Genomic DNA, 18698 nt, shown 5'->3' with positions numbered 1-18698 from the left:
AAAATAAAAGGAATCTAAAAGTTGGCAGTGTTCAGCATCACCTGCATAATTACACAGTAAAGTACGATGACTCAGTTTCTTCTAAATCAGCTTCAGGAACATTATGATTATTGGCATAAAAAAGAGCAAACCTCATATTAAGTTCCTGAAGCGTATGGTATTTACATCGCTTAGAGTACGGCATAACCTTTCAGCTTTCAAAAATACCCAGTACAATGACCGACAGCTGTCTATGACTGACACTGGAAAATCTCAGTGTTACGGAACAATGCATCGGCTTAATGACTTAATTATATGATGACAGGTGAAAAATCCCGTCTAATCCCTTCAGCTGTGCTTGCCTTCGCAACTTCTAAATATCAAATGGAAATGAACTGGGTTTTTCCATAAACAAAACACATTAACCGTTATTATGCCCCTGGCTTGTTGAAACTCCAGCAATGGGGTGAATGATGCATACTGCAGCTGTTGAAATGTGCGCTCGCGCCAGCATTGACAGACCGGATCTCGGTTCATGGTTTTGGAAATGACACAGAGAAAGACATCAAATAGGCCATATTTCACAATTTACAATGTTAGCCAATTCATGCACTGAAATTAGTCCAAATTCTGTTGTTCTTGAATATATGTATCTTGGCTCGATCCTTTGCCTCTGTGTCCTAAACAGGTGAGCGATGTGTTCAGCAATTTGCCTATAAATCCTTAAAGGGACAGTTCACATAAAATTTTCAAGCAATTTTATTAACCCTTATGTCATTCCAAAAGTGTGTTTTTTTCTTCCGCAGAACACTAAAGAAGATATTTTGATGAACATTTCTCAAAATATCTTCTTTTGTGTATCAAAGAACAAAAAGTCATATACAGGATCCGAATGACATGACGGTTAAATTTTTTTTTTTTTTTTTAATGAACTGTTCCTTTAAAAGTTAAGACAGTGTTTTAAACCTGTAAAATGGGCGGGGATAAGGTTTTTTGCTACTGTACTTTAAGATGTCTCTACATAAACAAGATCAATAACTGCCTATATTCTTCACATCTTAACATTGATGCTGGATGTATATTTTGCTTTTCACAACCGCACTAGATGGACTACAGAGGCTTACATACACTTTATAATAGAAAGAATGGCTCGACATGGTTCACAAAGGGGGTGACACTAAATAAGTGATTCTTAGATGTCCATTCACCAAAACAGATTTATTCTCATGTCTAGAACGCCACAAAAGCTCGATGTTCACCGGCAGGCTGGCATAATGGATTCCTGACAGCCACAAGGAACAGCAGGTAAGCAGATTCTCATTCATCAAGACCCCCGCAGAAAATTAGCATCTGATTAAATTGATTTGATCCGTGGCGGGCCAAATGCCTCTCGGTGTCATTTCGCTCCTAAATGGATTAACGCTTTAATGGCTTTATTTGTGCTTGGCGAAGATGCCCATCTGCCTAATATCATCTCCATGACAGCTATGCCAGAGCGAAGACGCACTGCAGGCGCTGACATAACAGAGAAGATCAAAGGAGGTCAATGCGGATTCACAAAGTAAATTGTTTGTTTTCACATAAAATCATTTTAACTTTATTTACTACTTCATATTGCGGCCATCAACATTTAAATATCTAATGAAATACAAATGATGTGTATCTTTGGTGATCATTTAAACAGCATGCTAATTTAAATCAGATAAGCCTTTGACAGCACTTCTGTGCAAAATTAAATGCCAGATTATTTCCACTGATCATTTTAATATGCCACCCAAGTGTCTTCTCCCAACAGCACCCGTCAGGACAAATAAGCCCTTGACGTCACACAACGGCCTGTCATTTCCTTTAAAAAAACAATCTGATACGTTTAATCGCATCTGCCATAAGATCCTTCATGAGCTGATAGAAACCTGTTGATAGAGTCGCCTGTTGTGAGGAGTAATTTCCGCCCGGTCCAGCAGCGAGGCTGAGCGACCCTATCAACTCGACACGAACCTGTGACGCAAGGCACGCCGAAAAATTCAGTTGCACATTCCTGAGGGGATTGTTTATCTATTCAATCCTGTCTTTTAATTACACCTTCTCTCTTTTCCTTCCAAGGGCAGAGAATCCTCAGTAAGTCCCCAAGCTCGCTCTCTCTCAAATGGAAATATGCCGTTTTAAATCAGGGGTTATCTCCGACGCCAGCGTTTCTCTGATGAGACGACTTCAGACAGAATCTGCTCCTGTGGCTCTGTTTTATTTTTGGCGCTGTGTTCTAAAGACAGTAATTGAGATGTTATCTGTTTAAGGGAGGGCTGGCATCTTTTAGAGCTATAGAACGGCCCACGACTGCCAATACGATGTGTTGATTAGGCGTACAGTGTGGCAACTGCATCAAGAGGACTTTAAATGAAGTCATTGACAAATCGGTGCTTTAAAATCAACATAAAACATGTTGACAGAGTTTGTTTTCTCTTGGCAAAACAAAACAAAAAACAGCAGGGACAAATATATATTTGGAAAGATAAAAAACATCATAATCTTTATTTCAGAATTTTTTTTGAGGTTTTCGGGTTGAGGGTCTTAACTTAAAACAACGTATTGCAATAAAAACAATAACTGATACATTTGTAATAATAATTACGAAACTGAATTTAATATAAATATTTTCTTCTTTTGAAAACCCAGTTGGTAACTAAAAATAGATTTATTTTAGGAAAGGGTTAAGTATATTTTCACTGCATTAAAAACAAAAGAATACAAAAATAGAAATAGAAATAAAGATTTTTAGTTTGGGGGGGCGTTTTTAAAATTGCAGTTATAAATGAAAAACAAAAACTAGCAGTGAAAAAATATTTTTGGCAACTAAAAACGCCACTTTAATAATAAAAAATTAGAACCGAAAGGTAATATAAAATAATTGTCCTTCGGCCAAGAGGGGCTTACTCAGAACATCCGCTTTCAAAAAATCTTAAACTAATTTAAAGTAAACATTTACATTACAAAAAAATAAAAACAAACCACAATTTAATTTTGGGATTGTCTTTTTTGAAAATGCAGTCGTTCATCGAATTTTTTTATCAGCGCTGGGCAGATTTTGTGGGTAACTTTCAAATTGCACTGATCCATTCATTAATGTGTTTTGACACCAAGAATGCCACTCTGGCAATCCAACTTGTGAAAATTGGTATATCCCATTAAAACTTCAAAACCAACTTGAGCACTTACCTTGGTTACATGTTTTTCCTGTATAACCTGGATGACACTTGCACTTGTTGGTTCCCACACATTCTCCATGTTTACATCCGTGCTGACAAACCGCTGTTGGCAAAAAGACAATCAGTATAATATAAAACTCCATCTCAGTGTCAATGTAACAGACATCAAAACATGAAACCGCCTGTAGTGTTTCCGCCAAGAAACATCACCCATATTGCTATTGGCAACAAGAACGTGTGTACTATTAGACCTTGAGGATACTGTGTCGAAAGATCCACAGAAAACATTGTTTTGGAACACTGGCCTCCTGCATCAATAATTCATTGTTTGCCTGGTCATTTTAATGAACTTGGGACATGCAGAGTCTACGGTCCATCTCACTTCTGCTTTACGACTCATTACATTCTCACATTTGAATTTGGAAACGGCCTAGAGCTCCAGAATATCAAAAACCTTTATGATCTGGGATCAGGGGTGCTGGGGTTCATAGATCCCTTCAACTTTTTCAAAATAAAGAAGGGGAATTCCAATAAAGCTAAATCTTAATACTCATAATATTTGTCTTTCATACAGGATTCTGACTTTGTAGCCTAGGTAGCAATTTAGAAACCATTTTTCTGTCCCACTCCAGAATAGGATAAGCGTGTCCCAAAACAAACTAATCTCAAAACAGAATGTCGAAGCATCCTTCAGTGTATATTTTACATTAAATCTACCCCTTGCACTATGTGGCTATTTAACAAATGGATCTTTCATATCAAGACCTAATTTTTTGACATTGAAGTATGTCCCAATACCAACATACAACAGTTCTTCATATTTAAAAATAGAGTGAATTCAGGTCATCTCGGTGTGGAAAAAGTGGCCTAATTTAACTTAATTACAGTACGTACTTTTCATATCTATTAAAAAGTATTCAAATCGGAAGACTGAGCCTGGAAATCCTCGACTGGACTAGACTTAGCCGGTTTATCGCAGAACTCTCAAGCGTGGCTTATTAGACCCCAACCTGCAGTCAGATGAGACTAATTTCCATTAAAAGCTTCATTGAGTCTCCAATTATAGAGGCGCTAATTTTCCTCCATGTTGTCATTCTCAGAATAAGAAAGGAGCCATGAGGGTGGATCACAACTCTCTAAATAATCAATTCAATTTCAGTTTATATCTATAGCATTCACAATTTTTGCAATTTTGCATTTTGTTTTGAATGATATTTAGCAGGAATGTTACATACAATTATATTGAGGAAAAAAAAAATAACATGGCATTAAAATTTATTTGATTACTGCAAATTTTCGATAAGATGTAGCATTACTAAGTATAAAAATAAGTAGGGATGTACCGATATGTATATTTTGGTCAATAACGATAACCTATAATTCTTTAATACTGAAAGCGAAAACGGATATATTGTATCTGAATATTAATATTCTCTGAGAGTGAAACAAAAGGCTAAAAGTGGGCAACTGCTTTTATTTGACAAATATTCACTGCAGAAAACAAGTTAACCAATAGTTCTCTTTTTTCCCTGAAAATCATGAACCAAGCCTACTTTACACTAGTTAAAGATTCTTTAACTTTTTAACTTTTCTGATCATTTTTATTTAATAAACAAATTATAGAGTGTTCTTAATAGCCAAAAGTTTAACAGGTCTCAACACTCTTTCAAACAATAGTCTTATGTTCCTATAATATACTGTACATACATCAACTGGTGTGAATGATCATGACACAAAGACAGTACTGTACAGTATTTTAATTGTGAATAGTGTGCAACTGAAGTGGTTTAATCAGATGAAATTATTTATAATTTATTGGCTATAATATATCCGCTTATTTTTATTATCGGGCCTATACCGATAACATTAAAATGGTCATTTAATGGCCGATACCGATATGGCCGATAATTTATCGCGCATCCCTAAAAATAAGTGTTTTTATCATTACAATTAATTCATTACTGTTACTGATTATCAAACCGTTATTAGAAAATGTTATGTTTTAATACAGTATATGGATACATACAGTAACAGATGCAAAAAGAGTGTATCCACGTCTCTTGATACTGAACTGATGACAAGTACCTCAATTCTGAATGCACAAAAACATTATATAACAATATGACGTTTTCTTTAAATACTTCACACACTTTTTGTTGTTTGAACTGTTTAACCCTGTATGGTGTTCAATGTTTTTGTTACTCAAACAATGCAAAATAAAAATGTATGTAATGAATGCAAAAATCAATAAAAATGTATATAAACATATTTTAAATGTTAACATTATAAGAAAGTAAAAGGAACATGAATATGAATCACATCTTTTTTTTGTACACACTGAAAACGGTTTACACACACCCAAACATCAAACATATTTATTTTTAATCATGGATCTCAATAATTTTACTTAACAATCTTTCTTAACAGTAATAACATGACTACTGTCTTCAAACAATATTGAGCTTGTTTCCCGTTCGTCTCGAAATCAATTGGGCCTAATATGGAGAAAGCAAGACAAGAATCCTGTTTGTTCACCAAAGAGCCACCGATATCTCATTTCAGTGTCCGAACACTCTTTAAACCGCACAAGGGCGGAAAAGCATTAGCCCTCCCTGCCAAAATCAGGAGATAGGAATCTGCCCGTCTCATTCTACCTTATTAGACGGTGTAAGCACACCAAGGAGCCACATCCCCCTCCTTTTAACCTGTGATATTCAATATAGAGGTTAGACAGTGAGATCAAACCCTGAAATTAGAACACAAAAGGACAAACATGGGCCCTAATTTGGTGCTTAAGCCCGAGCTGGCAAGAGAAACACAAGGAAACCAGCCGAGTTCTCTGACATTGGAAGTTTATCCCGGCGGCTGCCTTATCCAGCCAACCAGACAGTTATCAAATGTGATGAAATCGCGGATTAATCCTGGCGGGATGCAGCTTGATCACAGGCTACGGTTATATTTTTAAGTGCTGACGCATGGGGCGCTTAAGAGGGGGCTTTAAAAGGAAACCTATCCGCTGCAGTGCCGCTTGCAGAAATGTGGACACTTGGAACGCACACCGCAGGCGAAACTGGCCACGGGAAGTACCCGGCTGACTACATCAAATGGTACCGCTGGCTTGAAATCAGCTAGCTCCTCTCTTACCCGCAAGTGGCACTCAACCATCTAGACCTTCATTCTCAGCATAGCAGACCTTTCAATTCCTCGTATGACGCATGAGCAATACGCTGGACAAGTAAATGGCAAATTCAGCATAAATTTCAGATTACTCTGATTAAAAATACTTTTAAGAGTTTGACTTGGCCAAGCAAGGTGAGGGATCGAAGGGCTTCTTGGCCCTGGTATGAAATTTCTCAACTTTTTATTCACATTTCATGGATGTGGAAAGGCAAATGCATCCCAACCATTTTGGACACTTTATGACCAGCAAAAACCTGCAGGAACATTTAATGCTTTGAAAAAACACAATGATTTAACTCAAGTAATTGAACCCGTGGCTCAGCTGTTCTTCTTCAGCTGTGGTGCTCAAATCTGCAACACATGTTAGACCCTGACACGTAACACTCTCCCACCCAATTACTTCTCTTCTCTGAATAAACACAACAAATGGGCCACAAATCCCCGCAGACCAAGGAGTGAGATCCTTCATCGTTCAAATTATTGGGGAACAAACAAAACAAGTTAAAATAAACACTGATATCCAAATATCCCGGAGCAAGCAGATATTCAAATGGGAGCCGGAGCAGGTGTGAAGTGTTCACAGGATATCAGGAGATTCTCAACGGTGCATGTATGTGAGTGGCGTCTATAAATAAACGGGAACTTGGAATTCAGAGGATGCACGCTCAGAATGATGCTCGGCCAAGATGATTGCAAAGGAAATATGATGTGGCGCTAACCTTGGGGTTGGCACCTTATCCCGATTACTCTGCGGGTTAAGATGTAGAGAGCTGCAAAACAAACCGCCAGACAAAAAAGAAAAGAAAGCTTTGTCTAAGTGAGATGAAAACATTATGTGGAAGCCATGCGGATGATGGACAAGCACTCCAAACGCACACATACACATTGTACAAACTCAAACACATCTCAGACTCTCACATTACACGTGGTGACGCAAATCTTACTTAAACGAATTTAATGTTATTGACAAAAATGGAAAACATTATTATGTTAAGTATAGGTTTTATACAAAATTTGGTCAATTATTAGTATTAGTCGATATTAGAATTTCTACATAAAATTATATTTTTGCAAGTTAAGTAAAAAATTTAGATTTATCAAATGAAACTGACTATGCAGTCTGATCTCCCAGGAATTCGTGACTATTTTACAAGGTGGATAATTCCTATGAATTTGTACGATGTAAATCAAACAAATATTTAAGATTTGTCGAAAAAAAGCAACACTGAAGCGGCACCCCTAAAACCGCCCCTAATCTTAACCATGCACGTGCACGAAAGAATATACAAAAGAACAAAATGGCATCAGCCACCTCGTAACATTTTTCGGAGATATTGTTGGACTATCAGTGTTAACGACGAGTTATGTATCTGTGTGTCACTTAAATAAACGACTAAAAGCATCTTGGACATTGGGTGATGGGTGAACTATCAGTGCTCGTAATCCTAAAAAATGCATGTTGACTATCCACCCTGATCTCACAGGAAGTCAGACTATTTTATGAGGCGGCTAATTCCTATAATTCTGTATAATGTGAATCGTACAAAAATGTAATATTTGTAGAAAAAGCTAAACTGAAGTCCCTACTCTAACACCGCCCCCAAACTTAACCATCAATGGCACGAATGCAAATCGTAATAAATGTATATTGTGTTGGACTATTGGTGTATCACTGAAATAAATAAATATAAGGTTATTGGACATTCTTAAAGATGGATCATAAAATTATATATACATACAGACTATCCAACCTGATCTAACGATAATTCATAACCATTTTACGAAGAAGCTAATTTCTATGAAATGTATTATGTGAATCGTACAAAAACGTAAGATTACTAGAAAAAAGTCATACTGAAGCCACACCCCCAAACCCTAACTGCCACTCGTGCATAGAAAATCATACTTAAATGTATAAATGAGATTGTATGAATGCATACAAACTAGACACCTTGTAAGAAATTTCTGTGAGATTGTGTTTGTCTCTTAGCGTTAACCACAAGTTCTGTATCGGTGTGTCATTCAAATAATTTGTTTGCGTATTTTTTAGATTCTTTAAAAAAGCATCTTGGACATTTTTCTAGATCTTTGAGCGATCAATAAAGTTAAAATGTTCAAATGATATTTACAGCAGGGTGAGACCAAAAAAATGCATTCCTCTACATCCTGGGCCAAAGTACATCGTTCTCTGGAAGAAACTTCATCAAAATCTTCCTTATTTCAGATCTTGTTAACTTTAGATGATTGGGGTGTTATGAGTGGCAAATCTCATTTCAGCTGTTTGAGGTATAATCTTTATTATGCATTCAGCTCACGAAACAAAAGGTTGCCCCTTAAGCCAGCTGTTTTGAGAAAGTCAAATATTTCAGCTTCATGTTCAGTTAATAGCCTCCGACTGCAGCGCCCGGCAAAGCCTCTGACTGAAAGAACATTAGAAAAGCATTTCAGAAGGGTGCACTTCACTTTCACAGAGGACTTTGTGTTCGGGGCTGCATTCATTAGGGCATTCGCTTTCAATGCGAGTAGTCGCCCTCTGTGATCACCGACCGGCTAAAACAAACAGCAGCAATTTTATCAAAGATGTGAGATGCGGCGGTCACGTAATCAGCCATGATGGAGCCTTTAACGTCCCCGGCACACTTTCTATTCACTGACAAATTTTCCAGTTCAAATAAGCGAGTAAAGAACCACCGACAGTTTATTGTTTGTCACCAAGAGCAGATATACAATCGGTCGGGTTCAGCGCCAACCGTGCATATTGATTCACTGTTTATTTATTACGGACTTCAGCGGTCTGTATCAAACAGGGAAGTTCTCATGCCGAGCAGTGAAGGTAGGCAGCGCTTTCTTAAAAATCGGAATAGGAAAAATCATTCATGCAAAAAAATAAAACAAAACCAACAAAAAGGAACATATCCTTAAAAACAATGGTGTGAAGTTACAGAAAAGCTTGCCAAATAGGACAAAGAGCTAAGTGAAAATGTTTGTATTTCGTAAAAAAAACATGTTTACATCAAATGCGTTATTAGTTTAACATTTTTTTCCACGTGCAGTGTGAGAGACATTTACACACTTGTCCACACAAACAAACACAATCACACAAACACTGTCTTACATGTGAGAAAATATGACAAAAATCAGAATGACAGCAATCCACAACAGCGCAAGCGTTAGCATTGAGTTTCACTGCCGAAGCCTTTTGAAGCCCATGGGCGTGACCCCAGATAAACTGCGATTGTGTAGCAAAGACGACAGCCGGTCTATCATGTGCGCAAGCCATGCAGAGAATCTCGCATTTGTCAGACTGCCCGATACATAGCGCCGCTAATATTGCCATGCATCACGGAGTATGAATCAGCGTTAGGCAGTTTCCATTTTGAACAGTCAAACACTCATGCAGAAGCCCGTGCTATATCGGGCCATTTAGGTTTCGCAGCAGACATATGGCAGCGGATAAATGAAGTGTAAAACCTTATTAATACAAGCACCGGAGGCACATCCTCTGATTCCACTATAACGCTTTAAAATGTGCTAATCCGTACTTGAAAATCATTACCTGATTAATGTGCTGTAAGATTTGAGTGGTCTCATCACTTCTGGGGTGAAATTGAGCCCACATTAGATATTTGATACAATTTATGCTAGTGCATTATGGGTAATGTGCCGACACCAAATGACATTTTTACACTAGATTTATACTGGAAAGTTGGGAGCGGCGTCAGACATCTAAATTTAATGCTTAGTGTAGACGTTTTTCAATAGAGATACCGTGATAATACTTCTGTGTGGGCTCTGTGTGTTCATGCGGTGGTTGCCGGTATGCCGTTAATTCAATTATAAAGCTTTTTATGGGCTCCAAACTAATTCCACAGGAATGTGGTGCTGTTGCGGCAGCTACTCGTTGTACCTTTTAATTATTCCAAATGACTGACCCACATAATATTGGGTGTCATGTAGAATATCTCCAAGGCAAACTGGATTACGTCGAGGTATTTTCTTGCGATAATCCTTGTGTTAGTCGGCAAGAAATTTAAAGCTGTAGTTCCCAAGATATAACCGTGTGACCTGACCGTACCGCTCTCTAACACTTCTATAAAAGTGATACAAGTCACCAATTCATGTGGTGGAAATATTCAAACGAATCAGCGTTTAAAATCATGTGCCACAATTTGGATTATAGTAAATTTTGTTTTTGCTAATTACATTTTTTTAGGCTATCTATATTTAAAAAATGACATTTTCGCCAATGATCTGGTGACTTGCAGTGTTATTGCTAAAAGCTGCAATCTGTAACTTTAGCGTTTCCATCGCCATCTCTGTTTGAAACCCAAAATTAGCAGGTTTCTTCGCATACAGTACTTATCTATACGTGGGTAAAAATTAATTGATGTCAAAATCCTGTAAAATCGTCTCTTACAGTTTTCACACTGATTTCAATGTACTTGCAAAAAAACAAATTTTTGTTAATTTTTACGCAAAAATTATTGATTGCAACTTTAAGAGAAGGCTATAGAAGATACAGTGTAGATGCCCCTTAAGCTTAGCCCCACACAGCCCAGATCACCCACTCCAGCAGCAGTTACTCACGCTGGCACTGGCCCCAGGAGACGCGCGTCCAACCCCAGCAGCAGTCGAAGCGGCCGCCGTATCGGCACAGCCCGTTGGATGAGGCCATCTGCCTGGGCCACCTGTCAGGACACAGTTTGATCAGTTTGGGCGAATCACTGCACAACAGACAGTTAAGTGGCAATTGCAATGTGCATACTTTGGCAAACAAACGCTTAGCAGTTGGTCTGCTTTTAGTACCTTTAGAAACATTTTTACAGGTTGTATGACATAAGTGTGAAGCCCCGCCTCAGAAAAAACGTCAGACTTTACTGATGGATGATTGGCTCTTTTTACTTGAAGGACGAACTTTGCATTCCCTACGCATTCAGAGTAATGGCAATGGTGTATCTTGTTCTATTGTATCTATTAATATCTTGTTTATCACTGCTCTTACTGTATGTAGTGAGAATGTACCTTCTATAGCATATCACAGACATGATATCTCAAAATTATCAAAATCCTGCAATCCTACATTTTACTATACAGGAAATATTGTATATAGTTAATATTTAAAGCCATGCACAATTGCTGCAAATCAACATTTGGATTAATAACATCTGTCAACAAAAGAATTGCAGTAGAAACGTTCAACTAAAACAAACTTGAATCGTACACAAAACTGATTAAACCTTCTATTCTTAATGTTTGCCTCTCTGTCGCCATCTCTGTTGGAAACATAAAATTGCAGGTTAATTGATGTCCTTTTCTCTATGTGAGTTGTCAAATGATATCAAACCGACAGTATTCAATGCATAATTCAAGAAGTACTGTTTTCAAAACTGCTCAAATACTGATTTCTGTTTATTTTTAACTAAAACAAAAGATACAGATTGCAGCTTTAATTCTTTTCAGGTTTCTGAGTCTCCTTCATCAATCGATGTAATCCACCAAAAATCCAGTGAATTTGCCAAAAATATGCGCCTATTTGCTAGTCAGAAGTAACTACAGTTTTATTGTTGTTGAATTATCCATAGCATCAGTCAGCTAGTGATGTCTAATCTATATTCACAAAGCCTCGGTTGTTTTCAGTGACACCGGGGCTGTAGATAAGACCACCATGAGTTATCACCCCGCTGCACCATACCAGGGGCAGATGTTCTGCTGTTTTGATGTTGGATGCGCTGGGCAGAGATATTGTAAAACAAACTCGCCCTGCACTTCTGCCTGTAGCTAGAGGGAAGCTATTGGCAAAAATGATGATTTTTCAAAGGGATACGTTACATGACCCAACAGTGAAGACGAATGTGACAGATTTTTGGAAAACATTATCCTAGGCTATTTAAAACTCATTTTTCATAAAGTAGAAAAGGTGCCGCCACAAGAACAGCCGAACCGCTTTTGAAAAAGGGAATTTCTTGGCAGCACACACAGGGATTACGGACTTGTTTCATAAGCGGCGCTCCAAATGTTTTCAGAAAAGTAAAAAGAGAGTAAAACCTTTTATGGTCTGTGAAAATAAGCAAAGGGAATGCACACGTCACGTCACGTGAGGTAATTGGATCATGGGTTAAAAAAATTGGAAACCTAAAATAAAACTTTTACCGAACTTGCCTGGCTACCTAAGCATGGAAAGAGAAAACAAGACAGACAGGGTGAGAATAAGATCATAATGGAAGAAACTATATTATAATAAACAAGGTCTTATTTTAACAACCGCCGCAGTCAAGTTTAACCAGGGCTGAAGGCCCTTCTTAAAGCAATAGTTCACCCCCCTAAAAAAGAATTCTTTCAATATTCATTTACCCTCATGTCACTCCAAACCTGTATGACTTTCATTCGTCTGCAGAACACAAAAGAAGATGTTTTGAAGAACGTTGGTAACCAAACAACCAAAATGACTTTTGACATCTCTCAAAATATCTTCTTTTGTTTTCCACAGAGGAAACCAAAAAAACGTTTGTGTAAACACAAATGCACATATTTATTCTCTCAGGTGTTGCACGTGTAACCGAGAGAAATAATAGCAGATTTTGTACACATACTGCACCATCGCCTCGAGTTAGCCTCCACGCGCGAGGCACTGAAAATGCTAATGTGTCCATGACCGCCACTACAGTAAGAGAGCCTGATGGTAAGCACTAAGTAAGAATGACAGGCTGTGGAGAAATGTTTGTGTGCAGCCCGGCAGAGAACTTCACAACTGCTTCGGAGACACGGCGCGCATGCAAACGCGGTTGTGTTTGGCTTCGGGCTGTCAATCCTCTACACCTCACCTGTAACATCGGTTCAATCACATACACAAACGCAGAGCTACGAAAGAAAGAAAGAAAGAAAGAAAGAAAGAAAGAAAGAAAGAAAGGAAGGAAGGAAAGAAAATCAGTGCTCGACCCAGTGGAGACAAGAGCCGGGCATAAAATTGCGTGCCAGTCAGTAATCTGCGAACTCTGGGCCCGATCCAACGAGATACTAAACTGAGAGAGAGAGAGAGAGAGAGAGAGAGAGAGAAAGAGAGAGAGAATGGCCCACCGAGGAACTGGCGCCATGCTCTGTGCCTACGTGAAGTAACAAGACTGTCACAACAAATCCCTCGTACACCTAACAGGGCGTCTTTCCTCACCTTGTTAAATATACTCAATCTGGGATTAAAGCGGTACACAAATACCTCCATAACGCAACTCCGTCCCGCCTCCTCAAAAGAGCCAGCCGGGTCACGAAATTAGAGCTAGGTGCTATTATATTTGTGCTACGGTACATTAAAGGTAGAGATGTCATGAAAAATGCATGCCTTTCGAGATTTCATTTGTCTGCAGCGGTCCGTCGCTATTCATGTGGTCCCACAGTGCGTCAACGTTTGCGAATGTATATGAATGGTGACATCCGACGGCACTCAGAGGGGGGGGGGGGTATAATTACAGCCCTTCACATTCCTCTGCCACCTCCACAGACTGGCACACAATTAGATACGCGTCTTTGAAACAGGCGCTTGAAAGCCGGCCTGTCTCCATTCACTTAAGTCTTAATATAGAAACTGTGCGTGTGCGAACCGACACACCGGTCAAAGAAAGTTCACTTTATTTTACACTATGCGGGAATCGAACCATTGCTAACATTTCTTTAAAGCAACAATAAATGCTTCTGCTGTTTCGGGTGCAAGATATGTGTGCTTGGGGTGTCTTTAAGCCGTCGACCAATGGGTTCACGAGTGTTGGACTGGAAAATGTGGCCGAGGGGTCCACTAAACAGTTCCTATAATTGTTCCTGGAAAGTATGCGTATTTCTTACAACTGGACAGCGTCAGAGCAGTTGTCATGATGATAAGCACACAATTTTATTTTCTATTGGCTGATGTGCACTCCTGTTATAAAACGTATACCTTAAATGCACTGTGTCTCACTTTGGTTAAAAGCATCTGCCAAATGCGTTTATGCAGCTCTTGAATCAGCACTTTTGAGCATTTCAGTCTCCTATGATTAAAAAGTCTGCGGAGAACACATCATTTCATCGTAGCATATACATGGCCCTTCACAAAGATTACAAGAAAACAATATGACACTCTCTGGTCACTTAACATTTGTATTGTTGGGACCTTGTCTTCAATATTTTTCTCAGAAACATGGCCTTCTCGCTCCCAGTCCCTTCACCCACCCACTCTCAAATGTTTGTATCCCCTAGGATACAAAAACCATTAGAGATAACAGAGGCAAGTTGTTAGATACAATGCATTTCTAAAGGCATTTCTAATGCAATATTGCTATTCTGTCGAAATCTGAAATAACCTCATGATTTGATAACAGGCTTCTGGGGGTAGTGCATTCAGTAAGAATAGTTTTTGAAACACTATGCAAGAAATTGTTAACAAAACTCTTTTGTCAAATGTTCTTATATACTATACACACAAAGTACATAAACATACACACAAAGGGGTGTTAAGCCCCCATGATTTGGGCTAAGGGGTGTCACAATGTAGAGGTGTTGACAAGACCTGTAAAATGTACAATATTATCATATGTGGAGTATTAGGTATTAATACAATATCGATATACAGTTTTTAAATATATACACATACACATTTTTCTGAGCCTGGAACAAATTTATTGGCTTAAATATATCGTCCTGATTTTATTATTGGGCTGATACAGACATAAAGTGCATTATTGTTTTCGGTTAATTTTTCATTTCTTTTTTCTATCTTGATATATATTTGCACTATGTTTGCACCATGTGTACACTTTCTTCTTCAAAAAGCTCCTGTCGCCAAGTCAAATTCCTTGTGTGTGTAAACATACTTGGTAATAAAGCTCCTTCTGATTCTAATGCATGGTACACAACTAATCTCTAACTTTTGACCTATTATAGCCGCAAGGGTTACAGACTCTCTAGTCTAGTCTACCCATTTCCATTAGTTGTATTTGGAGATGAATCCGAATAAATAAATTGAAAATGATTTTGACTGCTGGCAGTAAATTATTTTTGCCACGATAATCGTGCAGTGAAGATTTTACATTGTGACAGCCGAATGTGTCTTCCGAACTGTCTGTCATTTCAAAGTAAGGATTGATTTACAAAAACATCCAAGTGCAAGCGGTTAATAAATGAACATTGCGGTTATTATAAAAAATAGTCAAATACTTGCTCATTAATGCAGTAGGTCACATAATAGTAACATAATTGTAATAATAATAATATGAGTAATAATAATAATTATATTTGCTAATAATTATAATAATAATAATAGCGGTGTTATTAATAATTCCAAAAATACTTATAATAGTAATACTAATGACTAGGCTATACAGTAACCATAATGATGATTCAGACTGCCATTGGCTAGATAGATGGAATGAGTTCAATCTTGTTGAAAGTACAGTACAAACCAATAAAAGACATAGTGACCTTCATGCCATTCAGATGGAGAAATCAATTGAAAGTCAGATAAAGACAAGATAAAACTATACAAAAGTACAGTCACAAAAACTGTTCAACAATCCTTTCTTCCAAAGTACACACTAAGATTTCCCATTGATGGGACATTTTAACATCTCTGCGTCTCTATTATTGATAACACTTGTTATCATGTCATCAGATGACAAGTTTGTGGTTTAACAGACTGTCACATCCCTCAGGTATGGCACGAGCCATTAGATATCAGCTTAACGGCCCCTGCCAAGGGCCTGAAAATAATGAATGGACCTCTCGTGCTATATTCTCTATGAATTTAGATCGGGGCGGCGAAGCGGGTTTATAAGCATGGCAAATTGGCAAATAATGGCCCCGGTGACAAGCTTCCTCCATCACTGCAGAAATTAATAATGCACGCCAGCAGGTTAATGCACGCCTTCATTACGTCGGGCGGCTCTCGTTCCTGAAATGCCAAGACAAGCCATGCCCAGAGGAGGGGAATCAATATTACATCAGTGATATATGAGATATTAGAAAATAACATTCTGTTTTGTATGTGAAAATAAACAATTGCATTATTGTGCTTAACTGAGCATGGTTGGGAAAAAAATGACTAATATGGATTGGTTAATTATTGTGTCAGCGCTGATAATGTTTGACCAAAAGCCTGTTGTTAATGTTTGCATGTATGTGCATGGATGTGTCAGTAAAACCACATAGCTTTGTTCCTCCCTCGAGGCAACTGGCAATGATAAACACGGGGTAAAATCATAGCCAAGTTGAGATTTAGCGCAATGCATCTTTATGCCAGTGAATACATTTTCAGTCCATTTGGAAGGACAGCTATTTGTCATCTTGCCAAAGGACAAAATGCTTCCCAGAGAGTAAGATAAAAGATGCCTTAAAGATAACTGCTGGAGTTGCATTCATATAGACATCCACGTTTGGGTGGTCTTTGTCTTAGCAGAACACCGTAGGAACCAAGCGATGGCAGCGAATGAAAACGTTTTCCGTTTTATGAGCAATGGAAGACAAGGGGAATGGTATTCTAGTTCTGATTGGTAGTGACACAAAAACGACACATTTCATCAGCAGTGCATGCTTATGAATATTGCTTTGTACAATGCATTTTGAAATGATGTAACTACATTAAAGGTTTTTGAGAGCATTAGTCAGGCTGTATGGTTCCACAAGGAACCTGTTGTACAAAAGGTACAGATACAGAGGAAGAAGATAAGAAGTTGTTGGTTCTTCTATGACATCGTTACAAGGAACCCCTCAAGAACCTTAATTGAAGCATTGCAAAATGTATATAAATGTTTAAGAGGGACGCATTTAATGAACAATGCAATTGCCGAGTATTAAATTAAGAGGTGCATGCGCTTTACTTTTGACCATAATTTAGTATTCAAGTAATGTCGGAATTAAACATTATGTTATTAAGGAATGAGTTGCACAAATGAAGACATAAATAAGATCATAATAAGACATGCTCAGTTTGAAATTAAGTTCCATAGGATAAGAGGAGCCTATACCTCTCTAACAAAGGCCCTGAGGTGTGCGCACTTAATTTCGAGTATGGCCATTTGATCTCCTTTAATCTTACTGACGCTTTAAGGAGATTTGAATCTTTGGCACGTTTCTGCTCACCGCATATTTCACCTTTCATGTCGGGACACGAAAAAACCGGGAACGCGTGCGCTGATCGCCCAGGAGCGAAGATAAATAGGCTAAGTGTGTAAGGCGTTTTGCAAAAACAATCTTTCAATGTGAAATCGTTTTACATATGTTTGAAAACACAATAAGCATTGGAGAATGAAATGAAAATGTCACAAATGCGCATGAATCTTGCTTTGTAAATATTTCCTAGAAGCAGCTGCGAAACAAATGTTCACGAGTTCACTTTACTGATTGACAACAGTAACACGAACTTAACATGCGTCCTAAATTTAACTGATCACCAACCCTTATGAAAATGAATGACGGTCTTACTATAGTAAACCCATGATATTTGTAAAATGACGCAAATGCCAATCAACCAAAAACACGGTGACTTGTTTTTACTATTTTAAAATCATGTTTATTCCAAGTAGACCTCGCAACTGCGTCTGGGTTTAACCTGTTACGCTTTAAGAAAAACGCATCATAAAAAGTATACTGTCCTAAACATATGTTTTAAAACAAACAATCGCACTTTCATTCACATCACACTGACGCTATCATCCTCGTCTCACCTGCTATCGAAATCGGCGCGTACTCCGAACCAGCAGGTCCAAATCAACGCGAACTTTATCATCCACATTCCCACGCTCATATGCCGCAGTATATCCAAACGTCTCCGCAGGTCTCCAGCGTCGGGATGATAATGACTGCTAGATCCGAACCTACTGAAGGATTAACAGCGAGTCCAGCAGGACACATACACAGCTGTTCGTCTATGAGAGTTTAGCGGTACCTCTGTCTGCGGTGCGCTCCTCCGATAGTGACCCGTGCCGCGCGCTCCCTGCGCTCTCCCTCTCTCGCTCTCTCTCTCCACACCCTCTGTGCGAGCTGTACATCCAATAAGGCGACTTGAGCGCACACAGCACGATTACATTACATATACATGTTTGATTCAATATCAATTATATAGGTCCGCACTATGAAATAAATAAAACATATATATTACAATTTCACATTACACGTACAATACACGTTTCAATAGCTGAACCACTGGCAATGTCTACAGGCTGATGCACAAAATTAATATAGTTGGGAAACATTTCTTATTGTGAATACAATTTGTTGTTGGCCTGTATACTGATACATATAAACATAGTTAGCAGACAGAAGGGCAACTGCGTCACGTAAAACTGGTGCTGAAACTTGATTTATGCCTCCAACTCATCA

The 18698-nt window shown here is 38.3% G+C and overlaps 1 protein-coding gene across 6 annotated transcripts in view; it reads right to left on the bottom strand.

The window, feature by feature from the left end:
* Positions 1-18304, bottom strand: part of npnta (nephronectin a) — a 38487-nt gene extending 20183 nt beyond the window's left edge. For 3 of the 6 annotated variants that reach the window (XM_056736572.1, XM_056736583.1, XM_056736610.1), the window contains exons 1-4: positions 18044-18304; positions 10950-11050; positions 7082-7132; positions 3193-3285 (exon numbers count right to left, since the gene is read on the bottom strand). In XM_056736572.1, the coding sequence (XP_056592550.1) occupies positions 3193-3285; positions 7082-7132; positions 10950-11050; positions 18044-18123 (325 nt within the window). In that variant the 5' untranslated portion in view covers positions 18124-18304. The remainder of the gene's footprint in view (positions 1-3192; positions 3286-7081; positions 7133-10949; positions 11051-18043) is intronic. The other 3 variants (XM_056736591.1, XM_056736601.1, XM_056736618.1) reach the window with 1 other exon arrangement.
* Between the last annotated feature and the right edge of the window lie 394 nt (positions 18305-18698).

The sequence above is a fragment of the Triplophysa dalaica genome, chromosome 2 (genome assembly GCF_015846415.1).
Source record: "Triplophysa dalaica isolate WHDGS20190420 chromosome 2, ASM1584641v1, whole genome shotgun sequence".
Classification (NCBI taxonomy): domain Eukaryota; kingdom Metazoa; phylum Chordata; class Actinopteri; order Cypriniformes; family Nemacheilidae; genus Triplophysa; species Triplophysa dalaica.
This window is presented reverse-complemented; position numbering and strand designations above follow the sequence as displayed.